The sequence below is a fragment of the Myxocyprinus asiaticus genome, chromosome 33 (assembly GCF_019703515.2).
Source record: "Myxocyprinus asiaticus isolate MX2 ecotype Aquarium Trade chromosome 33, UBuf_Myxa_2, whole genome shotgun sequence".
In the NCBI taxonomy this organism is placed as follows: domain Eukaryota; kingdom Metazoa; phylum Chordata; class Actinopteri; order Cypriniformes; family Catostomidae; genus Myxocyprinus; species Myxocyprinus asiaticus.
In genome coordinates this window covers 9,289,414-9,309,289 of record NC_059376.1, presented here as the reverse complement: position 1 = coordinate 9,309,289, position 19,876 = coordinate 9,289,414, and the positions used below count along the sequence as shown (strand labels likewise).

General features: G+C 37.2%; 1 protein-coding gene across 2 annotated transcripts in view; it reads left to right on the top strand.

Moving 5' to 3' along the window:
- The window catches only part of LOC127424681 (anthrax toxin receptor 1-like), a 106,071-nt gene extending 97,822 nt beyond the window's left edge, over window positions 1-8,249 (top strand). For both annotated transcript variants that reach the window (XM_051670068.1, XM_051670067.1), the window contains one exon: window positions 4,327-8,249. In XM_051670068.1, coding sequence (XP_051526028.1) covers window positions 4,327-4,740 — 414 coding nt within the window. In that variant the 3' untranslated portion in view covers window positions 4,741-8,249. The remainder of the gene's footprint in view (window positions 1-4,326) is intronic.
- Window positions 8,250-19,876: the final 11,627 nt, after the last annotated feature.

Below are 19,876 nucleotides of genomic sequence, written 5' to 3'. Positions count from 1 at the left end.
TTAAAGAGCGCAGCACATACAGACTACATATTTATTTAATTAAATTGCAGCCTTTTGCAGTTTAATAATCACACTGGGTTATATTTAATTATAGTAACTATACTGTATATTATAATGATGAACATGCTCATGGAGTGTTTTATACATGCGGGTTAGTTTAGGAGCGTTGGCTGTTCAGACCAGCATCTGAGATGGGCTGCATTTGTAATGACATGTGAATAACCTTACAAAGTTTTTTGGATTTGAGCAGAAAATTTGGGCCACATTCAGCTGCAGTGTGAACATAGCCTTTAAGTGTTTGTATATGTGTGTATGTGTGTGTCCTTGGGGCAGAAGGGGGTTAGTTCTTCATACGTTAACAGGAAACTGAGACAGAGAGCTCTCTAATTTTCTAAGTGTTTCTGGTAAACAACCAACAGCTTACCTTTTCCTCTGTATCATTAAATCCTGTCTGGCTTTTATAGCTTCCTACAGCTACAGGAGATAGAACCCCCTAAACCTGCACATCACCCCCACCATGCCAAATCTACCTTCAGGGTTATTCTAGTTTTGAACATTTCACTAGTTTTTAATTAATTATTTATATTTTAAATTTTTTTATTTTCATTTTGTATTTTGATTTTCAACTTCAGATTAGTTTTGGTTTTGGTAGTTTTTAATTTTGTTTTGCAGACAGCTGCTTCCTGTCTAATTGGGTTGGGTAGACTTGGACGATTAATTAAATCAGACCATCAAGCATTGATTGAAGATGTGAAAACTGAAGTCATTTTCTCTGCAATCCTAATTGAAATTTTGTATGTATTATAGTGTATACATTTATAGTTTTATTTTGGTTTTGGTTCTTTTGCAAACTCCCGTTTTATTTATATTTTAGTTAGTACAATTGTTAAGTTTTATAAATAAGTTTTTGTCTTTTGTCAGTACTTTGTTGTTTATGTTGGGCTGGTCATTATGGCAGTTATCTTGGACTTACACTGACACATAGAACATGGATGCAGCATCACTGAGCGAGTAGTATTCGGCTAATCAAGTGACCCTAACATGGCAGCCTCCATGAGGGTACCCTCTACATCAGTGGTTCTCAACCCTGTTCCTGGAGGCCCCCTAACACTACACATTTTGGATAACTACCTAATCAAACATACCTGATTCAACTCAGCTCATTAGTAGAGACTCTACGACTTGAATTGGGTGTGTCAGATAAGGGAGATATGCAAAATGTGCAGTGTTGGGGGGCCTCCAGGAACAGGGTTTGGAACCACTGCTCTACATGTAGAATAATAAAAAAAAAAATACTATTAATTTCTGCACCTTTAATGATAGTAAACAAGCGTTGAGTTTGGGGGTGTTTGACATGTTATTTCTTGACGGTAAATTCTTGATTGCTGCCCAACCACATGTAATTGGAATCATTTTAATGTTCTTGACTAATTCAAACTGTAACTAATATAATACAGATGTCTCATCTTCCACGTTGTCTCACTGTAGGTGATGAAATGGCAACAAAACAAACTTTTTACAATTTTGTGCTGCAAGGCTAATTTCCTTTTAAACTCAAGAGGCAGTTTTTTCATAAAAAATGTCAAATTCCATGTGAATGTTTGAGTCAAATTTATGGTTATTCTGAAAACTCTGAAAACAAAATTTCAGCTCAGTTGGCCCAGAAAGTTCCATCAGATTGGTGGGCTGACATGCTTTTCTTCAGGATGTCTTGGGTAATAACTGTAACCTATAGCTTAAGAGTTTCAGTTAGAAGTTGTGAACCACTGCAGCTTTGCCAGTTTTTATCACTTATTCCACACTTTGCAGTTAAATCTGAAATAATTAGCCAATTTGCTAATTCCTTGAAGTGAAATCAGAATTGCCTATATTGCAACCTGGTCTCATAGTGAACCTGCAGCCAAACATGGTATACAGCACGTACATTTTGAATTACAAAAATGTTGTCATGTTCACGTAAATTTCATGAAAAGCTATTTTTACTTTCTTCGTACAAACATTCCTGGTCTTACTGAGCATGATTCATAAGTGCATGTTATTCCAAACCAAAAAAATAAATAAATGTCTTTGTAATATTTCATCGAAATGAAATAACTTTTCCACCTCTAAAATTACTTTCCTTTTTGTTTCTTTCAACAACGTCACATTATGTAATGCAAGTGTGATATGCCGGCCGATTAATTGCACAGATCTCACAGACACAAAATCGCCAGTCCCGTTCATAGTCAGTGGTTGCAGGGTTTACTAATATCATCTGGTTCGGCCGCCTACTGCTTGCTCATAACCAGATGATAGTTTTATTTAGTCACGTTTCATACAACTTGCTAAGACAGTGATAAGCAGTGACTGGTAGTCTTACGTGGTTTTCTCCTATTCATAAGCTCCAGTAATGATCATTATCCTGGACATAAATGTGCGGTAACAAAAAGTGTCCCTCGAATCTACTGGTGATAAATGATTTCGGAGGAATACAGAATAAATCAAAAAGTAAAAATATATTTGCCAGGTAGGATTTAAAACATAAGTTACAAAATAAATCAAAGCCAATTTCACACATGATCAGAATAAACAAACATTCCTAAAAATAAAAGACAAGTCAAAGAAACATACCTGGCAATGGAAAACTACACACAGCAATTGTATGGGATATCTGACTACAGACTCCCCGAGCTCCTTGCCAACCCTCCTTAAATATCCAGACAGAAAACATTGTGTACCAAATGGTATTATCCTTTGAACAATGAGAATTTGGGGGTGAATGGGTTCTTGGCATCCTGGGGTTCAACCTTATTAACATAGAGGAGATCATTTAAATTGTAGGTCAAGGAGGGGGATAGACCTCCAGAATTATGCAGTGTTTGGCAAAGATCTTATGACTTCGTCACCATTATTTTTACCAACATGGGAAAGAGACCATTATACCAGTCACACAGAGACCTCTTAAATGATATCAAACACATACAGTTGCATTCTTTTTTCTGATGGTATTTGTTATATTTTTACATATAAATCTTGTGTCTTTGTATCGGTCCTGAGGTGTTGAAGGGGAGAAGGGGGAGAGAGAGAAGAGGGGCCAGCAAGGTGATTTGCAATTTATCACACTGTGGTGATATTCAGGTGTAGATTTCAGCTTCTGTGAGAGAGTTCTATGATGTTGGTTCTCGCAGAGTTCTTTTGACTTTTACCAGAAATGGTGCCTTTTGGGCGTAGACATCCTGGTGCCAGCCTTACAGTGATTTTTAAGAACAAGAGGCAAAATTAGTTTAAATGAAAATCAATAAACAATAAACAGAATGGATAAAATAAACATTATTTGCACATGAAAATAGATTTCCTTAACTAAAATGAGTGGCCCTCACAGGTGCACGCTTCCTTAGGTTACACACTCTCTAGTAAAACCAGGAAATCAAAGCAAACACCAAATAAATGAAAAATTGTGAATAAAATAATAAATAATCATTTGAACACATTCAAATCCCATGATGGGAGACTGACCCACAGACTCACAGTTAGTAAATGCGTTGCAGATGCCGTTTTATGTTTACTTTAAATACTTATCTGTGGTGCATGCTAAGGAATCCTCATTATTCTTCATACAAAATATTTAACTTAAGCACATAACTCGTTCCTCATCGTTTGTGCTACAGACAGGAATGATGACTCATATGATAAGACTCAGTGACCAGAATTGTTTTATTACTTTTCAAAGTGATTATACTTACTTTTTTCATCTGGTGGATAATGCAACAGGTGAAGAAACCCATAGACTTACATTAAAAGAGGGACCAGAGCAATGGTGATTGCTTTAAGGCTACACAGGAAGATGTGCTTCAATGGAAGTGTATGGCAGATACCTGTACTAAAAGATCATTGTTCATTGGACGAGTGGCTAAAAGCACCATTGGTACCACCCAGATGACATGCTTCTCTGGGAATCTACAGGAGCTTCAAGAGCACTATTTGCATAGGATCTGCATCTGATTGCCGACTGGACATTCGGCTTTCAATCATTAGGTGTGTTCAACTTCATGTGGCGCTGTGCAGGCCGATAGGCACCGGACTTGAAGCAGTGCATTCCAGCAAGAAATTTTGTCCGACTTAAGACGATGCAACCGCCACATCAGCCTGACTTCTCTATATGATGATTGGTTGAGCTCTAAAATGGGCAGGACTTTGCAACAAGCAGGCAATAATTAAAAAGCTGATATAAGTGACTGATATTGTATGAAATGTAAAAACACTGCGGTCAGGCACATAGTTCTCATGTAAAAATTCTATGTTTAAATTCTAAAATAGCCTTTTCATTCTCATTTTTTTTTTTTTCAGGGCCGCTGTATGAACTTCACTCGCATCAAGTCCAGTCCTCCTCCCCGGTATCCATCCTACAACCACTCTTCACCCATCTACACCCCACAACAAACCCTCAACCCACCCCCTCCTCAGGGCCAGCTGCCCCCTCCTCCTTGCAGTCCACCCGCCTCCCTCTCCTCCAGTTTACCTCCCCTACCTTCCACCCCACCTCCCCATGGCATCACTCCATCCCCACCCATTACCCCTCCACCATCCTATTCTCCACCCCCCGTCTGGGCTTCATCTCCTACCACCCTCTTCTTTTCTCCACCCACATCTCCGCCCTCTCATTCACCATTGCCTATTTCCTCCTTGCCTCTACCCCCAGAAGCCCCGCCTCCATGCAGAGCTCCACCTCCAGACCGCCCACCTCCACGGCCCTGTCTGTAATGCGGCTAATCTGAGTGGACTACTTCGAGGAAGTAAAGAGGAAACAGGAAATATACATTTCCCAGATCCTCCTAACAGATTGCCATAAATGCAATAAAATTTCAAAGACTGACTTGTGGAATAAATAGCATTTGCTTCCTTGCAAGGACAATGAAATGGACAAATAAATGGAATACAAGTCACCATGCAACTCTAAAACTAAATGGTGCAAAACTCTGAATCACAAACCACACAAATTGCAATACGCTTAACTTTAAAGGGACAGAAAATTCACGTAAGAAGCTTTTGTTTCTTCAAATGTTGAGCAGCATTTGCTTGTTTGTGAAATGAACTGAGCTTTGAGAGCAAAAGTGGTTGGTTCCATCATTGGATCCATGGATGTTTCACAATTGCTGGCACATGCGGCAGTCTTATAAATATAGGAAATACACTATATGGCCAGATGTACGTGGACACCTAAACACCACCCATAACCATCGGTATTAATAGGAAGTTGGTCAACCCCAAGAGCTTCCACTCTTCTGGTTCAGCTTTCCATTAGATGTTAAAACATGGCTATGGGGATTTGCTCATTCAGAAACAAGAGCATCTGTGAGGTCAGGCACTGATATTTGGTGATGGGGCCTGGCAGTTCATCCCAAAAGTGTTCAGTGTTGTTCAGGTCTGGGCTTTGTGCCAGTCAAGTTCTTCCATACTAGACTCAGTAAAGCATTTCCATATGGACCTCGCTTTGTCCACAGGGGCATTATCATGCTGGAACTGAAAAAAGCCCTCCCCAAATTATAGCCACAATGACACTGTATGGCGTAGCATTAAGATTTGTCTTCACTGGAATAGTCAAACCTGTTAATTAGAAGGGGCTGTCCACATAGTCTACGTTTGGCCATGCAGTGCATGTCTACATATTTGACTAGCATGGATTGAGGGTATGAAGTAGATTTAACAGTAGCCATTTCCATCCAAGTTGCAAATTTAATTTATGCAAAAACAATTATAGCAAAATCTATTCATGAATAAAGCAACATTTCCATCCCTTGTGTTTAAGAGAACAAAATCATTCCATCTGGGAAAATTGTAATGTCAAGTAATTTGTATTTGTATAGCGCTTTTATTCAAATTATCTACCTCCGTTTGTGGATTTTGATACTCTAGGTACTGTCAACACATTGGAATTTTACAACCATAGTGAACGTGATAGAAGTTTGCTTAAGTGCTTTGGAGCTAGAGCATTCAAAGCTTTGTAAGTTATTAGCAACAATTTAAAAATTGATATGAATCCTAACGTGTAGCCAAAGTGGTGACGATAAAATTGGGACGATATGATCACTCTAGCTGCTGCATTTTGAACCAACTGAAGCTTATTTACTGAATCTACAGGACATCCTCCAAGTACTGCATTATAATAATCTAGTTGAGGTCATGAAAGTATGAATTAGCTTTTCGGAATAAGAAACAGAGAGCATTTGTCGTAACTTAGCAATACTTCTAAGGTGGAAGAATGCTGTTCTACAAATATTGGAAATGTGATTTTCAAAGGACAGATTGCTACAGTATCAAACATAACACCCAGGTTATTAACTGTAGAAGACGATTTAACAATACATCCATAGAGAGCCAAATTATATTCTGGCTTCTTATTTTTAGAGGTTTTTGGTCCGATAAGTGATACCTCTTTTTTGTCAGAATTGAGTAGAAGTACATTTCTAGCCATCCCGTCTTTAATATCATTAATACACTGTGCTAACTTGGAGAATTGGGAAATTTCTCCATGTCTCGAGGAAATATAAAGTGGAGTATCATTAGCATAACAGTGAAAACTAATTCCATGGTCCCTGATAATGTCTTCCATGGGAAAAATTTACAAGGAGAAAAGCAGAGGACCTAATACTGAGCCCTGCAACACTCCATACATACTGTACACTCCATTGTGCTTAATTTGACAATTCCAAAATTGGCACAAAATAGTAATGAAAATGGAAGTTGAAGCCACTGTGGCTCTTTATTTAGTTAATGTAATAAATTACTTGCTGTTTAGAACATGCAGCCTAAATATTCTTTTTGTTTGCTAGCGTTTGGCAGCAGTTGCCATATGTCTGAGAGCGAAAGTGTGTCACACAGTTCTAGGAGGTTTATAGTAGCCCATCATTTTGATGACAGGCTTTGGCATTTCAGAATTATCAGAGCAACATTTCAGATGTTATGTAAGGATATTCATCATTCTCTGAGCAAATTATGTTACATGTTTCACATGGCTTGTTGAGGCAAAGTCACAGTCACATTTTCATGTGTTCTTCTTGATTAAAACGTGTATGCATCTCAATTGAGCGTAAAAGATTTTCATGCGCATTTTGGAAGCTTTATTCTCATCTTGGTGTTTCCATCCAGCATTTATTATGTGATATCCCAAAATTCACGTAACATACAATATGTGGATGGAAACTTAGCTGCTGTTACCATTTATAACACCATGTCAACTTAAATCCTTGAATGGCCATGCAAAACTAAATAATGTGTTCAACGTGTTCTTAATGTGCATGATTTCAATGATGGCCTATAATGTTTTGACATGAATGCCCCTGATTTGCTTTCATGAAAGAACTGAAATAGCAGAAATCAACCACTTTTGCAAACTTTTTTGGTGAAAAGCAAAGCATATTGCCAGAAGAAGGCAAAAGGTATTTGGTCTTTCAGGTAATTGTCATTTTATTTGTGCAATAGTGATTTTAGTGGCTTTGATTTTGGGTAGCATGTTGCTTTTTGGTCTTTGAATGTCAGGAAAATTATCATCTGATAATTAAGATGATGTACAGTGGGGTCCAATAGTCTTAGACCACTTGTGAAAATGCATTAAATTTAATTAGAACAGCATTCTTTTCTAATTAAATCAGCCTGGGCTGGGTTTCCCAAAAGCATTGCAAGCTTAAGTTGATCATAGAGACCATTGACGCCAATGGTTTCTACAATTTACTTAGGCTTACAATGCTTTTGGGAAACACAGCACTGGTCTCCTAAAACTTAGTAGTAAAAGTGTAGTAAAACTTGTTTTGATGTCATAAGATAGCATTGTGAAAGGAATAGGGCAAAATTTACATGTTTATGAACAGATAATCTAACATTTTACTCGTGCTTTGTGTGAAAGGGACTGAAAGTTATTGTTTACAATAGAATTTCTTATTATTTAGTATGCCTTCTTTTTGCTTTAATGACATCATGCACTCGAGCTGGCATGGACTCCACAAGTTTGTGCAAAACCTGATGATAATGTTATCTAGCATGATCTGAGAATTTTGCAAAGAGCAGCTTTAAATAAGAAAATCCTAAATTATTAATGTGGTCTCAGCTTTTTGGACACCACTGTACGTTAAAGACACCAGCCAAACTAGGATAATTATGTTAAAACATCGGGAAAAGAGAAAAAATTACCTAGCCTAAGCAACATCACCTTACTTTGCACATCTCACATTTGTAATGGTGTATGGGTGTATTATTAAAAGATTTAGTACAAATAATATACCTTTACATATGCTGTATATACAAGTCTACATTTGTATCACTTTGTATAGTTTCCTTTTGATATAAGGTTTCCTTCTTTTTTTGTGTTTTAATATTATCATGGCATGATTGAGTTTTTAAATAATGTAGAAGCAAGAGATGACAAACAAATATGAATTCCCAGAAATAGTTTTATCCTCCAGTAATAACCACAGCAGAAGATTACAAGTGGCTTTACCCATTAGAAACTATTTACAACCCAGAGTCCAATGCATTTGATATACTGTATGTGTTTATTATTGTTCATAGATTACATGTTGTATATATTATTGTCATAATATATCACAGTGGCTAGATTCAAATTCCTTTCGAAACTTTTGTGATTTTTCATTATACTCTGACTCTAAGTTATTGCAGTCCTATGCTAATGCCTGCACTGTTATATGACTCCCGTACCTGGTTTTGATGATGGTTTTATCAGAATCAGAATCAGAACGAATCAGAATGAGCTTTAGCGCCAAGTATGCTTACACATACAAGGAATTTGTCTTGGTGACAGAAGCTTCCAGTGCACAAACAATACAACAAGACAGAGATAATACAAAAATAGAATAAAAATAAAAAGTGAACAGAAAATATAAGTATATATAGAAATACACACTAAGACATATATATATATATATATATATATATATATATATATATATATATATATATATATATATATACAAATCTGTTATATACAGATGCAAGGGAATGCAATGCAGAAGAGGTAGGATATGTTGGATAAATATAAAAAGACTAAGCTGTGAATTGCACATAATTATTGCTCAATAGGGCAGTTTTAACTGTTCATGAGATAGATAGCCTGAGTTAAAAAACTGTTCCTGTGGTTCTGGTGCTCAATGCTCTGTAGCGCCGTCCAGAAGGCAACAGTTCAAAAAGGTAGTGGGCTGGGTGGGTGGGGTCCAAAGTGATTTGAAAATGAGCCCTTTTCCTCACTCTGGAAGTGTACAGTTCTTGAAGGAAGGGCAGGGAGCAACCAATAATCCTCTCAGCAGTCTGAACTGTCCTTTGTAGTCTTCTGATGTCCGATTTTGTAGCTGAACCAAACCAGACAGTTATTGAAGTGCAGAGGACAGACTCAATGACTGCTGAGCAGAACTGTATCAGCAGCACCTGTGGCAGGTTGAACTTCCTCAGCTAGCGAAAGAACTACAACCTCTGCTGGGCCTTTTTCACAATGGAGTCAATGTGGGTCTCCCACTTCAGGTCCTGTGAGATGGTAGTGCCCAGGAACCTGAATGACTCCACTGCTGCCACAGTGCTGTTCAGAATGGTGAGCGGGGTCAATGTTGGGGTGTTCCTCCTAAAGTCCACTATCATCTCCACTGTTTTGTGCACATTCAGCTCCAGGTTGTTTTGATTGCACCAGACAGCCAGCTGTTCAAGCTCCCTTCTGTATACAGACTCATCGTCATCTTGGATGAGGCCGATGACAGTAGTGTCATCTGCAATGTGTCGGTGCAGTCACTGGTATACAGGGAGAAGAGTAGTGGGGAGAGCACACATCCCTGGGGGAAACCAGTGCTGATCGTACAGGTGTTGGAAGTGAATTTCCCCTGTCTCACTAGCTGCTGTCTGTCTGTCAGAAAGCTGGTGATCCACTGACAGATAGACGTGGGAACAGAGAGTTGGTGTAATTTATTCTGGAGTATAGCTGGGATGATGGTGTTGAAAGCCGAACTGAAGTCCACAAAAAGGATCCTTGCAAATGTCCTTGGTCTGTCCAGATGTTGCAGGATATGATGCAATCCCATGTCGACTGCATTATCCACAGACCTGTTTGCTCGATTAGCAAATTGAAAGGGATCTAGAAAGGGTCCAGTGATGTCCTTCAAGTTGGCCAACACCAGTCTCTCAAATGATTTCATGACCACAGACATCAGAGTGACGGGTCTGTAATCATTAAGTCCTGTGATTTTGAGTTTCTTTGTGACAGGAATTATGGTGGAGCATTTGAAGTGTTATGGTGGAGCGTGATGGGTTTGCAACAAAGAAATCATATACATTAAGCTTTTCAAAGGAATCATGTAAGTGAATCATTCTCTAAATTACTCTGATCATGGAAACGTTATTTTCATTTTTTCGCGATCGTTCTTTGGTTTTGAAATAAAATGTTGTCATAAAAGCCGAATTGGTCCTTCTGATTGTATGTGTTTTGTGTGTTTGTATGGGCCTGTAGTTTACTGTTGATTGAGCTTTACTTGTATCGAACCCAGAATATTTTATGCATCTCCTTTCACTGACCATTTGTTGGAAAAGAAAAAATATATATATTTTATACCCTTTTCATGGAAAGTTTCTATTTGTGCACAGAAAAAATTTCTAATACATGCACATAAGGCCCGCATCTCACGAGACTTAGACCATAAAGTGCTCTTGCCGTCATGGATGTGTCAGATTTCAAAGGAAGTTAAAAAGCAGTTTTCTTCTGTGTGTCATTAGCATCAGCCCAGCAAGGTTTGGCATGAAATGCTTCAAGTGCAGCCAAAGATAATCAAATTAAAGTGTGCTGGAGAAATATATGGGGATTAGTATATGTAACCTTTTCTCCAGCAGTGCAGTGGTACCCATGAGACATATGTAATCTGTTTTTTGTTAGGATCTATTTAAAAAATAAATAGATGTCTCTAAAAAAAAAAAATGTCTCTCTCTCTCTCTCAACTTTCTGTCTTTGACCCTAATATTTCTCTTTTATATCAATATTTACACAGAGATTTCAGAGTTTGAATGAATGCTTTTATATTATTATTATTATTATTATTATTATTGTTGTTGTTGTTGTTGTTGTTGTGTACAATTGTGCTCAAAAGTTTGCATATCCTTGGAGAATTGGTAATATATGTACCATTTTTAAAGAAAACATGAGTGAGCAGGAAAAACACATTTATTTTATTTCTTATGGGATTCATATTCAACTGTAGGTTATAACAGAATGGCACAATCATAAAACAAAACATGGCAACAAAGAAAAAACTGAAATGACCCCTGTTCAAAAGTCTGCATACCCTTAGTTCTTAATATTGTGTATTGCCCCCTTTAGCATCAATGACAGCGTGCAGTCTTTTGTAATAGATGTCTATGAGGCCCCAAATTCTTGTAGGTGGTATAGCTGCCCATTCGTCTTGGCAAAATGCCTCCAGGTCATGCAAAGTCTTTGGTCGTCTTGCATGAACCACACATTTGAGATCTCCCCAGAGTGGCTCGATGATATTAAGGTCAGGAGACTGTGATGGCCACTCCAGAACCTTCACCTTTTTCTGTTGTAACCACTGGAGGGTCAATTTGGCCTTGTGCTTAGGGTCATTGTCGTGCTGGAAAGTCCAAGAGCACCCCATGCGCAGCTTTCGTGCAGAAGAATGCAAATTGTCTGCCAGTATTTTCTGATAACATGCTGCATTCATCTTGCCATCAATTTTCACAAGATTTCCCGTGACTTTAGAGCTCACATACCCCTAAAACATCAGTGAGCCACCACCATGCTTCACAGTGGGGATGGTATTCTTTTCACTATAGGCCTTTTTGACCCCTCTCCAAACATAGCGCTTATGGTTGTGACCATAAAGCCTATTTTGGTCTCGTCACTCCAAGGTCAAGGTCAAGGTGTTGTCGGGCATATTGTAACCGGGCTTTTTTGTGGCATTGGCGCAGTAAAGGCTTCTTTCTGGCAACTCGACCATGCAGCTCATTTTTGTTCAAGTATCATCGTATTGTGCTCCTTGAAACAACCACACTGTCTTTTTCAGCCTGTATTTCTCCTGAGGTTACCTGTGGGTTTTTCTTTGTATCCCGAACAATTCTTCTGGCAGTTTTGGCTGAAATCTTTCTTGGTCTACCTGACCTTGGCTTGGTATCAAGAGATCCCTGAATTTTCCACTTCTTAATAAGTGATTGAACAGTACTGACTGGTATTTTCAAGGCTTTGGATATCTTTTTATATCCTTTTCCATCTTTATAAAGTTCCATTACCTTGTTACACAGGTCTTTTGACAGTTCTTTTCTGCTCCCCATGGCTCAGTATCTAGCCTGCTCAGTGCATCCACGTGAGAGCTAACAAACTCATTGACTATTTATACACAGACACTAATTGCAATTTAAAAAGCCACAGGTGTGGGAAATTAACCTTTAATTGCCATTTAAACCTGTGTGTGTAACCTAGTGTGTCTGTAACAAGGCCAAACATTCAAGGGTATGTAAACTTTTGATCAGGGCCATTTTGGTGATTTCTGTTATCATTATGAATTAAAAAGGAGCCAAACAACTATGTAATAATAAATGGCTTCATATGCTCACTATCCTTAAATAAAAGAGGGTTTTTTTTGCATGATCAGTCATATTTTCAAAATCAATGCCAAAATTTCACAATTTCTGCCAGGGTATGCAAACTTTTGAGCACAACTGTAGGTAGATTTTTTTTTTTGGTATTAGCTTTTGAGTCATGTGTTTGGAACCGACATTACAGAACAAAGACAACATATTAAAATAAATGAAATCTGTATTGTCAGATGAGTTGTATTTTGCTTTAAATCAACTGTGAAATTTTCCGCTAGGAAAAAAAAAACAATTATGCTTAATTGTTTTTATCACTCTGCTTTTCTGTGTTCACAACTTTTCAAACAGTGATGGGGATTTTATCGTTCCTTTTGATTTTTTCACTGATTTGTTCAGTGACCATCTCTGTAGATTGCATATTTGTGCCAGAAGGTGGTGACAAATGCGCCTATTTTGTAAGTCATTGAATCATTGACTCATGCTTTTCATTAAACAACACTGAGTCGTTCATGACCGAAACAATGAAAGTGAAAAAGAAAGATTCATCCACTGTTCAAAAACACCAATTCATGTCAAGAAAATTCATATTAGAGGAAAAATGCACTTGTTGCTGATTATGCAACCTGAGTATATAAAGTTCCTAGTTTCAATGCGAGATATGAACCCGGGTCTCTCACGCTGCTGATGCAACGCACTTTTGGTTGAACCACAAGGGAAAGTAAACCCACTTGAGCTGGTGCAAAAATGTCTGATAAGAGATGGTGCTTGTCAGTGAGTCGGAAAAATGTGGCTGATCTTCGGGTACTGGAACTCTCAGAAACAACATGTCGACTTCCCATGTGATTATGTTGGTTGTCTGTAAGAATAGTGGTAACACTTTACATTAATGTTCAATTTATTAAGGATTATAAAGAGGTTCATTAAATAATAAGTCATTTATAAATGCTTTATAAATCATTTATATGCAGTTGAAGCAAAATACATAAAAAGGGCTACTTTCATACAAAACTTGCCAAATAGTGAGCATTTTAACTCATGTTATAAATGCTTAATAAATACACTTATTCATACTTATTTTAATCAAAAAAGTATAATGACCTAACTTATGATTTGTTTCGACAACTTGAAAAAATTTCAAGGAAGAGACAGATGGTAAATTAAAAGGAGAGGGTGGGGGGACAAAAACATGACCAGACCAGATGGTGATAGGTTGAAGACACAGGAAAGTATTAAATTTGCATGACAGGATAGGAAATGTGGATCAGCTGGAAGGGAGGTGTGCCAAAATGAATTGTACATGACAGAATTGCATGCCATACTCTTTGGGGTCATCAGGAGCAACAAAATCCTTGTTCATTACTGTTTCTTGTTAAAACAGTGATTTGGACTGAGTATATACTGTAATAAAAATCCAGCTCTCAGTTTCAATACAAAAGTGCAGGGATATATTCAGGGTTCTCCGCACCTTTTGACTAATACATTTTCATGACTCTTTTAGTCGTTCATGATTACTGGACAAGGAATTTTGAAAATCATTTTACAAAGATTACACTCACTAAGCAATTTCTAACCAAAAAACTTTGCCCATTAACTTTTTAGGTTTTGTAAATTACCACAACTCTTTAGGCCTGGAAATTACAATTTGAAAATTCACTGATATTTTCAGATTTTCCTTGACCATGGGAATCCTTTGATATACCATACACAACACTTGCCTGAAAGAAAGAAAAAAAAAAGATCAATTAAAAGTTAAACAGATCTCTTTAATCTGTTCTGTTTCAGTTTTCCAGGGATCTGCACTGCAGAAGTCAGGATGCACAAATATCTCCCATGGCTACTTCCAAAGTACTCTAGTAATCCAATTTCAGTCATGACTTACTTACATTTCCCCCTTTAAAAATAATAGTTTAATATTCCTAACATCATTTGAGTGGCAACAAATAGAAATTAAAGTGTTTAGATCTCTGAAAAAGCAACCGCAAATGGACACATGAACCGCAGCAGTGAAGCAAAACGGCTGGATCCGTGCATTAATAACTGTAGTACACATCTTATCTCTTGTAAGTGAACAAAATTTTTGCCAACTAATTGCAAGTTTGAGAGGAAGAGCTCTAAAAGTGACTATAGATCGCTCCCATTAAAATGAATAAAGCTGCGCAAGTCATTTACATTTAGTCATTTAGCAGACACTTTTATCCAGGGCCGTTTCTAACTATAAGCAGTATAAGTGGCTGCTTGGGGCCCCCGAACCACCAGGGGTCCCCACAAAGCATGGTCATTTTTTATTACTTAAATATATACAGTATATACACAGTATACTAAAAGACTCAGGCAGTTGTTATGGCTCAATTAGACAGTTGTAGGAGGCCCCCTTGTGGCCCAAGAGGGAAGGAAGAATGCAACTGCATGGAGAGAGTTGTAGCTAGATGTGACAGGCAGGTGCATGCCCAAAGGGTTTATCGTCATCATGTAGTGCACCCACAAGAAATTTATTATAAATTAATTTATTTATTAATTTATTTATTATTTATTTATTTTATTGCATTTTGCATTTTGTGAAATTAATATATTCCAATTTGAAGTTAACCCTTGTGCTGTGTTCATTTTGTGTTAACACATTTTGTGTTCCCGGTCAAAAATGACCAGCCCACTAAGAATGTTTATAAATCTCTAATATTGCATATATTATTACAAGATTATGTATTAGATCTTTTTATCAACTTTTTTTATTATTATTATTATTATTATGACAGGTTTTGTATTTTTTTTTTTTTTTTTTTTCATATTTAAAAATTTTTTTTTTTTTTATTGATAGAAGGATTCATTGAACTTAGCTTATACCGAGCCAGTGGGGGGCACTCCCTGTTGAAAATAAAAATAAAAATACTAATAATTACATAATAAATTAGTAACCACTTGCTTGATCTGAACAAAATAGGTGTAATTAGATTAGATAAAGCTTAGAATCTGGACTTTACAATGCATATAGCTGATCCTACTAATTCTTAAACAATGCTTTTTAATTTGCTGATAAAAAAGGACTGTTTCATTCTCATTATTTGCAAATCTGTTATCACAACAATTATATTCAAAATTGGTAAAACCATAATAAAGATAGCCATGTGTTATATATTGTTGTAAAGGTCTCAATTGGTAAAATGCAATAAGCAAATTTGTTTCACTCAGAGGCCAAACTGGCTTTTTGTCACATTTTTCCACATGACTTCCTCAAACATACATATAACACAGACAATGACATATTGTAACTTACAGCAAACTATCCTGATTCAAACGAGCCCAAACACAATATAATATGATAAGTGATCTTGAAATATTCCTCAAAGAGTGTACATGCAAAGACGATGCACAAAAGGGTGCTTAACACACATTGTGTGTGTGTGTGTGTTGTGTGTGTACACATGTCCGAGGACTTTGTGTGCAAACACACATCCACAAATGTGCTCATCTAAAGGATTGGGATGCTCCTGAACACTTAATATTTCTGTATTTTGTCATCTAATCCATTCATTTACAATGGCCGGCCATTTTTGACCGGGAACACAACAAGTGTAACAAATTGAAATATAACAAAAAAATAACTAATCTGATTACACACATTTTAGAATTGAATGTAATCCAATTACAAATGCACGATTTTGCAATCCAGATAAAAATTTTCAGGCCCAGTATTAATTTAAAATAAAAAAATTTAAGTGTTAAAAACTGTTTGTTTTTTTTGTTTGTTTTTTTTTTAAAACATAACACAGGAAGATGTTGTACAGTGTATTGGTTTCTGAAGAGTTTGTTACATAAAAACAAAGGAAAAACATGAAGTTTTAAAGTCTAAGAATAGAAAACAAACAAATATGTCACTGTTTAAAATAATAATAATAAGAAGAAGAAGAAATAAGTATTTTCTGGCTAGCACTAAACAAGTCTAACTGCACTTAGAAGCACTAAAAACTAGCTAGAAGACTTTATATATTCATATAATCCTTGAAGGTAAACAGATTTGACTTGCAGTCCGAGACTAAATCCCTTCTGGACTACTTTATAAAGCAAGTTTATTGATGAATGAATGGTAATGAGTGGTTAAACAATGCAGGAGGTTGAGGCATGTCGGAAGAATTGTCACATTACCGAGGTGAGCAGCGGTTTATATACTCTTGAGAAACTAATGACAGAATTAGAGAAACTAACTCCTGCCGAACCTTCGTTTAGAATGCCATAAATTATTTTTGGATAAATAAAGAATCTCTCCATTAGTCAGCAGCCATATCACCCTGCAGCTCTTGCCTGGTTGCCCACTAAAGCTAAGCAGGGTTGAGCCTGGCCAGTACCTGGATGGGAGACCTCCTGGGGAAAACTAAGGGTGCTGCTGGAAGTGGTATTTGGGAGGTCAGCAGGGGGTGCTCACCCTGTTATCTCTTTGGGTCCTAATACCACAGTAAAGTGACAGGGACACTATACTGTAAAAAAACACCGTCTTTCAGATGAGATGTTAAACCGAGGTCCTGACTCTCTGTGGTCATTAAAAATCCCAGGGCACCGCTTGTAAAGAGTAGGGGTATAACCCTGTTGTCCTGGCCAGATTTCACCCATTGGCCTGTATCTATCATGGCCTCCTAAAAATCTCCATCCCTGAATTGGCTACATCACTCTACTCTCCACCAATAGCTAGTGTGTGGTGGATGTTCTGGCACACTATGGCTGCCATTGCATCATCCAGGTGGATGCTGCACACTGGTGGTGGTTGAGGAGATTCCCCCTATACTATGTAAATTGCTTTGAGTGTCTAGAAAAATGCTATATAAATGTAAGGAATTATTATTATTATATCTATGTCAAAATAGCAAACAAAACATAAATAAAACCTCAAAACATGCCAATACCCTTATACTGTAAGTCAGGTGTAAAATGTTACAGTATTAGCTTCAAAGTGGACCAGACTTTATGCTGAAATTCTAAAGTCTGGCAATGCAAAGCTGTTCAACTACTGGAGTGGGCCCTTTGCAGTATGAAATCCACAATTGCCCTATTAACACCAACTAGGACCAGAAGATGAGTAACCAATAAGGCCCCACGAGGGGCCAAGTTATACCAGTCTGTAGTCATTAAGGTTAATGGTGTGGCCAGTTTTTGGTGTCAGGACCAGGCCAGATGTTTTTCTGAGATCAGGGCCTCTTTCCAGGCATACACTCAGGTGAAACCAACATGATCACACAGGAAGTCGGCATGTTGTTTCCAAGTTCCAGTACCCTGAGATCGGCCGTGAAGAATCACGTACGCATAATCATGAATGAGCATTATTCAGAGGTTGAATTTTTCCCCCTAACTTTACATTTTTACTCCACTGATGGTCAAGTTTTGGTTTAGGGGTGTACAGTTTATAATATATGCATTTCTCTTCTCAACAGCTGAAAACAACTCTATTTTGGCACTCCTCTGTGGACATTTTACCCAGTAAATGGAGCTCACACATGCCCATACACCCAACAAAACTTACCGCTTTGGCCACTGTGGGCAGTGTTTTGCATTTCTTGAAACATAGACTGATTTTAGCTATAGTCAAACTACTTTAGGAATAAAGACATGATATTATAAAGACAACATGTTATTTGCTAAATTAAATATTTGAGGGATATTTTGTTATTGATTTCAAGCTATATGAAATTAAAATATATACAAACTAAATATTTGTAAAAAGTTGTGTATCTTACTAAATTAAAAATTAATTTGTATAATCATGAAATTAACCACTGCGCTAAACAAGAGTTTTAAACGGCCACTTACATGCAGATTTAAAAAAAAATTATATCTGTCTGAATAAAATTTTTGGAAAAAGCATACATTCACATGGGAGCATTGTTGACCATCTCCACGTTCACCTGTGTAACACTCTAAATCTGTGTTCTGTTTTTCATCTCATTCCTACAGCTCAAACATGGCATTTCTCTGGGTATAGTGTGTCCAGACAAAGTATTTGCCTATTGTAAATCTTGCCAAAAAAATTAATGAAAGCAGCGGACTTTGAAAGATTAATTTTTCTATTATAACTTTTGTGGTTATAATTTGAATCCTATAAACCCTACCAAAACATTGACATTAAGAATTAATTAAGGTTTAGATGCTCCAAACATGGGGCTCAGTTCTACTAATTACGTGTTCTCTCCTGTCTGTTCTGAAAATAAAGGTTAAATATAGCTGCAAGCAGTGATTACAGGGCCAAGCACACCAATGGCAAACATTTTTATTGAATATAGAATTCCAGCAATGATTTTAAGCAGAGTGGTAAAAAAGACATGTGTTTTATAACTCATAGTGTTATACAAATGCCAATTACTTTTGACCAGTTGGTCAAATTGATATGGTATTGTAAGGGCTTGGTCACAATGCCATACAGTGGCGTGAAAAAGTGTTTGCCCCCTTCCTGATTTCTTATTTTTTTGCATGTTTGTCACACTTTAATGTTTCAGATCATCAAACAAGTTTAAATATTAGTCAAAGATAACACAAGTAAACACAAAATACAGTTTTTAAATGAAGGTTGTTATTATTAAGGGAAAACAAAATCCAAACCTACATGGCCCTGTGTGAAAAAGTGATTGCCCCCTAAACCTAATAACTGGTTGGGCCACCCTTAGCAGCAACAACTGCAATCAAGCGTTTGCGATAACTTGCAATGAGTCTTTTACAGCGCTGTGGAGGAATTTTGGCCCACTCATCTTTGCAGAATTGTTGTAATTCAGCCACATTGGAGGGTTTTCGAGCATGAACTGCCTTTTTAAGGTCATGCCACAGCATCTCAATAGGATTCAGGTCAGGACTTTGACTAGGCCACTCCAAAGTCTTCATTTTGTTTTTCTTCAGCCATTCAGAAGTGGACTTGCTGGGGTGTTTTGGATCATTGTCCTGCTGCAGAACCCAAGTTCGCTTCAGCTTGAGGTCACGAACAGATGGCCGGACATTCTCCTTCAGGATTTTTTTCACACCACTGTATATGAAGTTTCATGTCAAAACATCAAAGTGTTCAAGAGATACAGCCTCAGATCCTTATTGCCATCTTACCATTAAATTCGTTGATATGTTAAACAAGAATGGTTTTATTGATCAAAAAGCTTTTCATAACTTTTAGTCATGAGTGTCTTTAGATAATACATACAAAATGTCGTGAAAATTAGACTTACGTTCTAGGAGTTCAAAAATTGTGATTTTCATTTCAATTAAAAATGGCGAACAGGAAATATGGCCAAAGATGGCAAGTTTGGTATCAACGTACTCGGCATGATCCTAGGAAGCTCACGACACA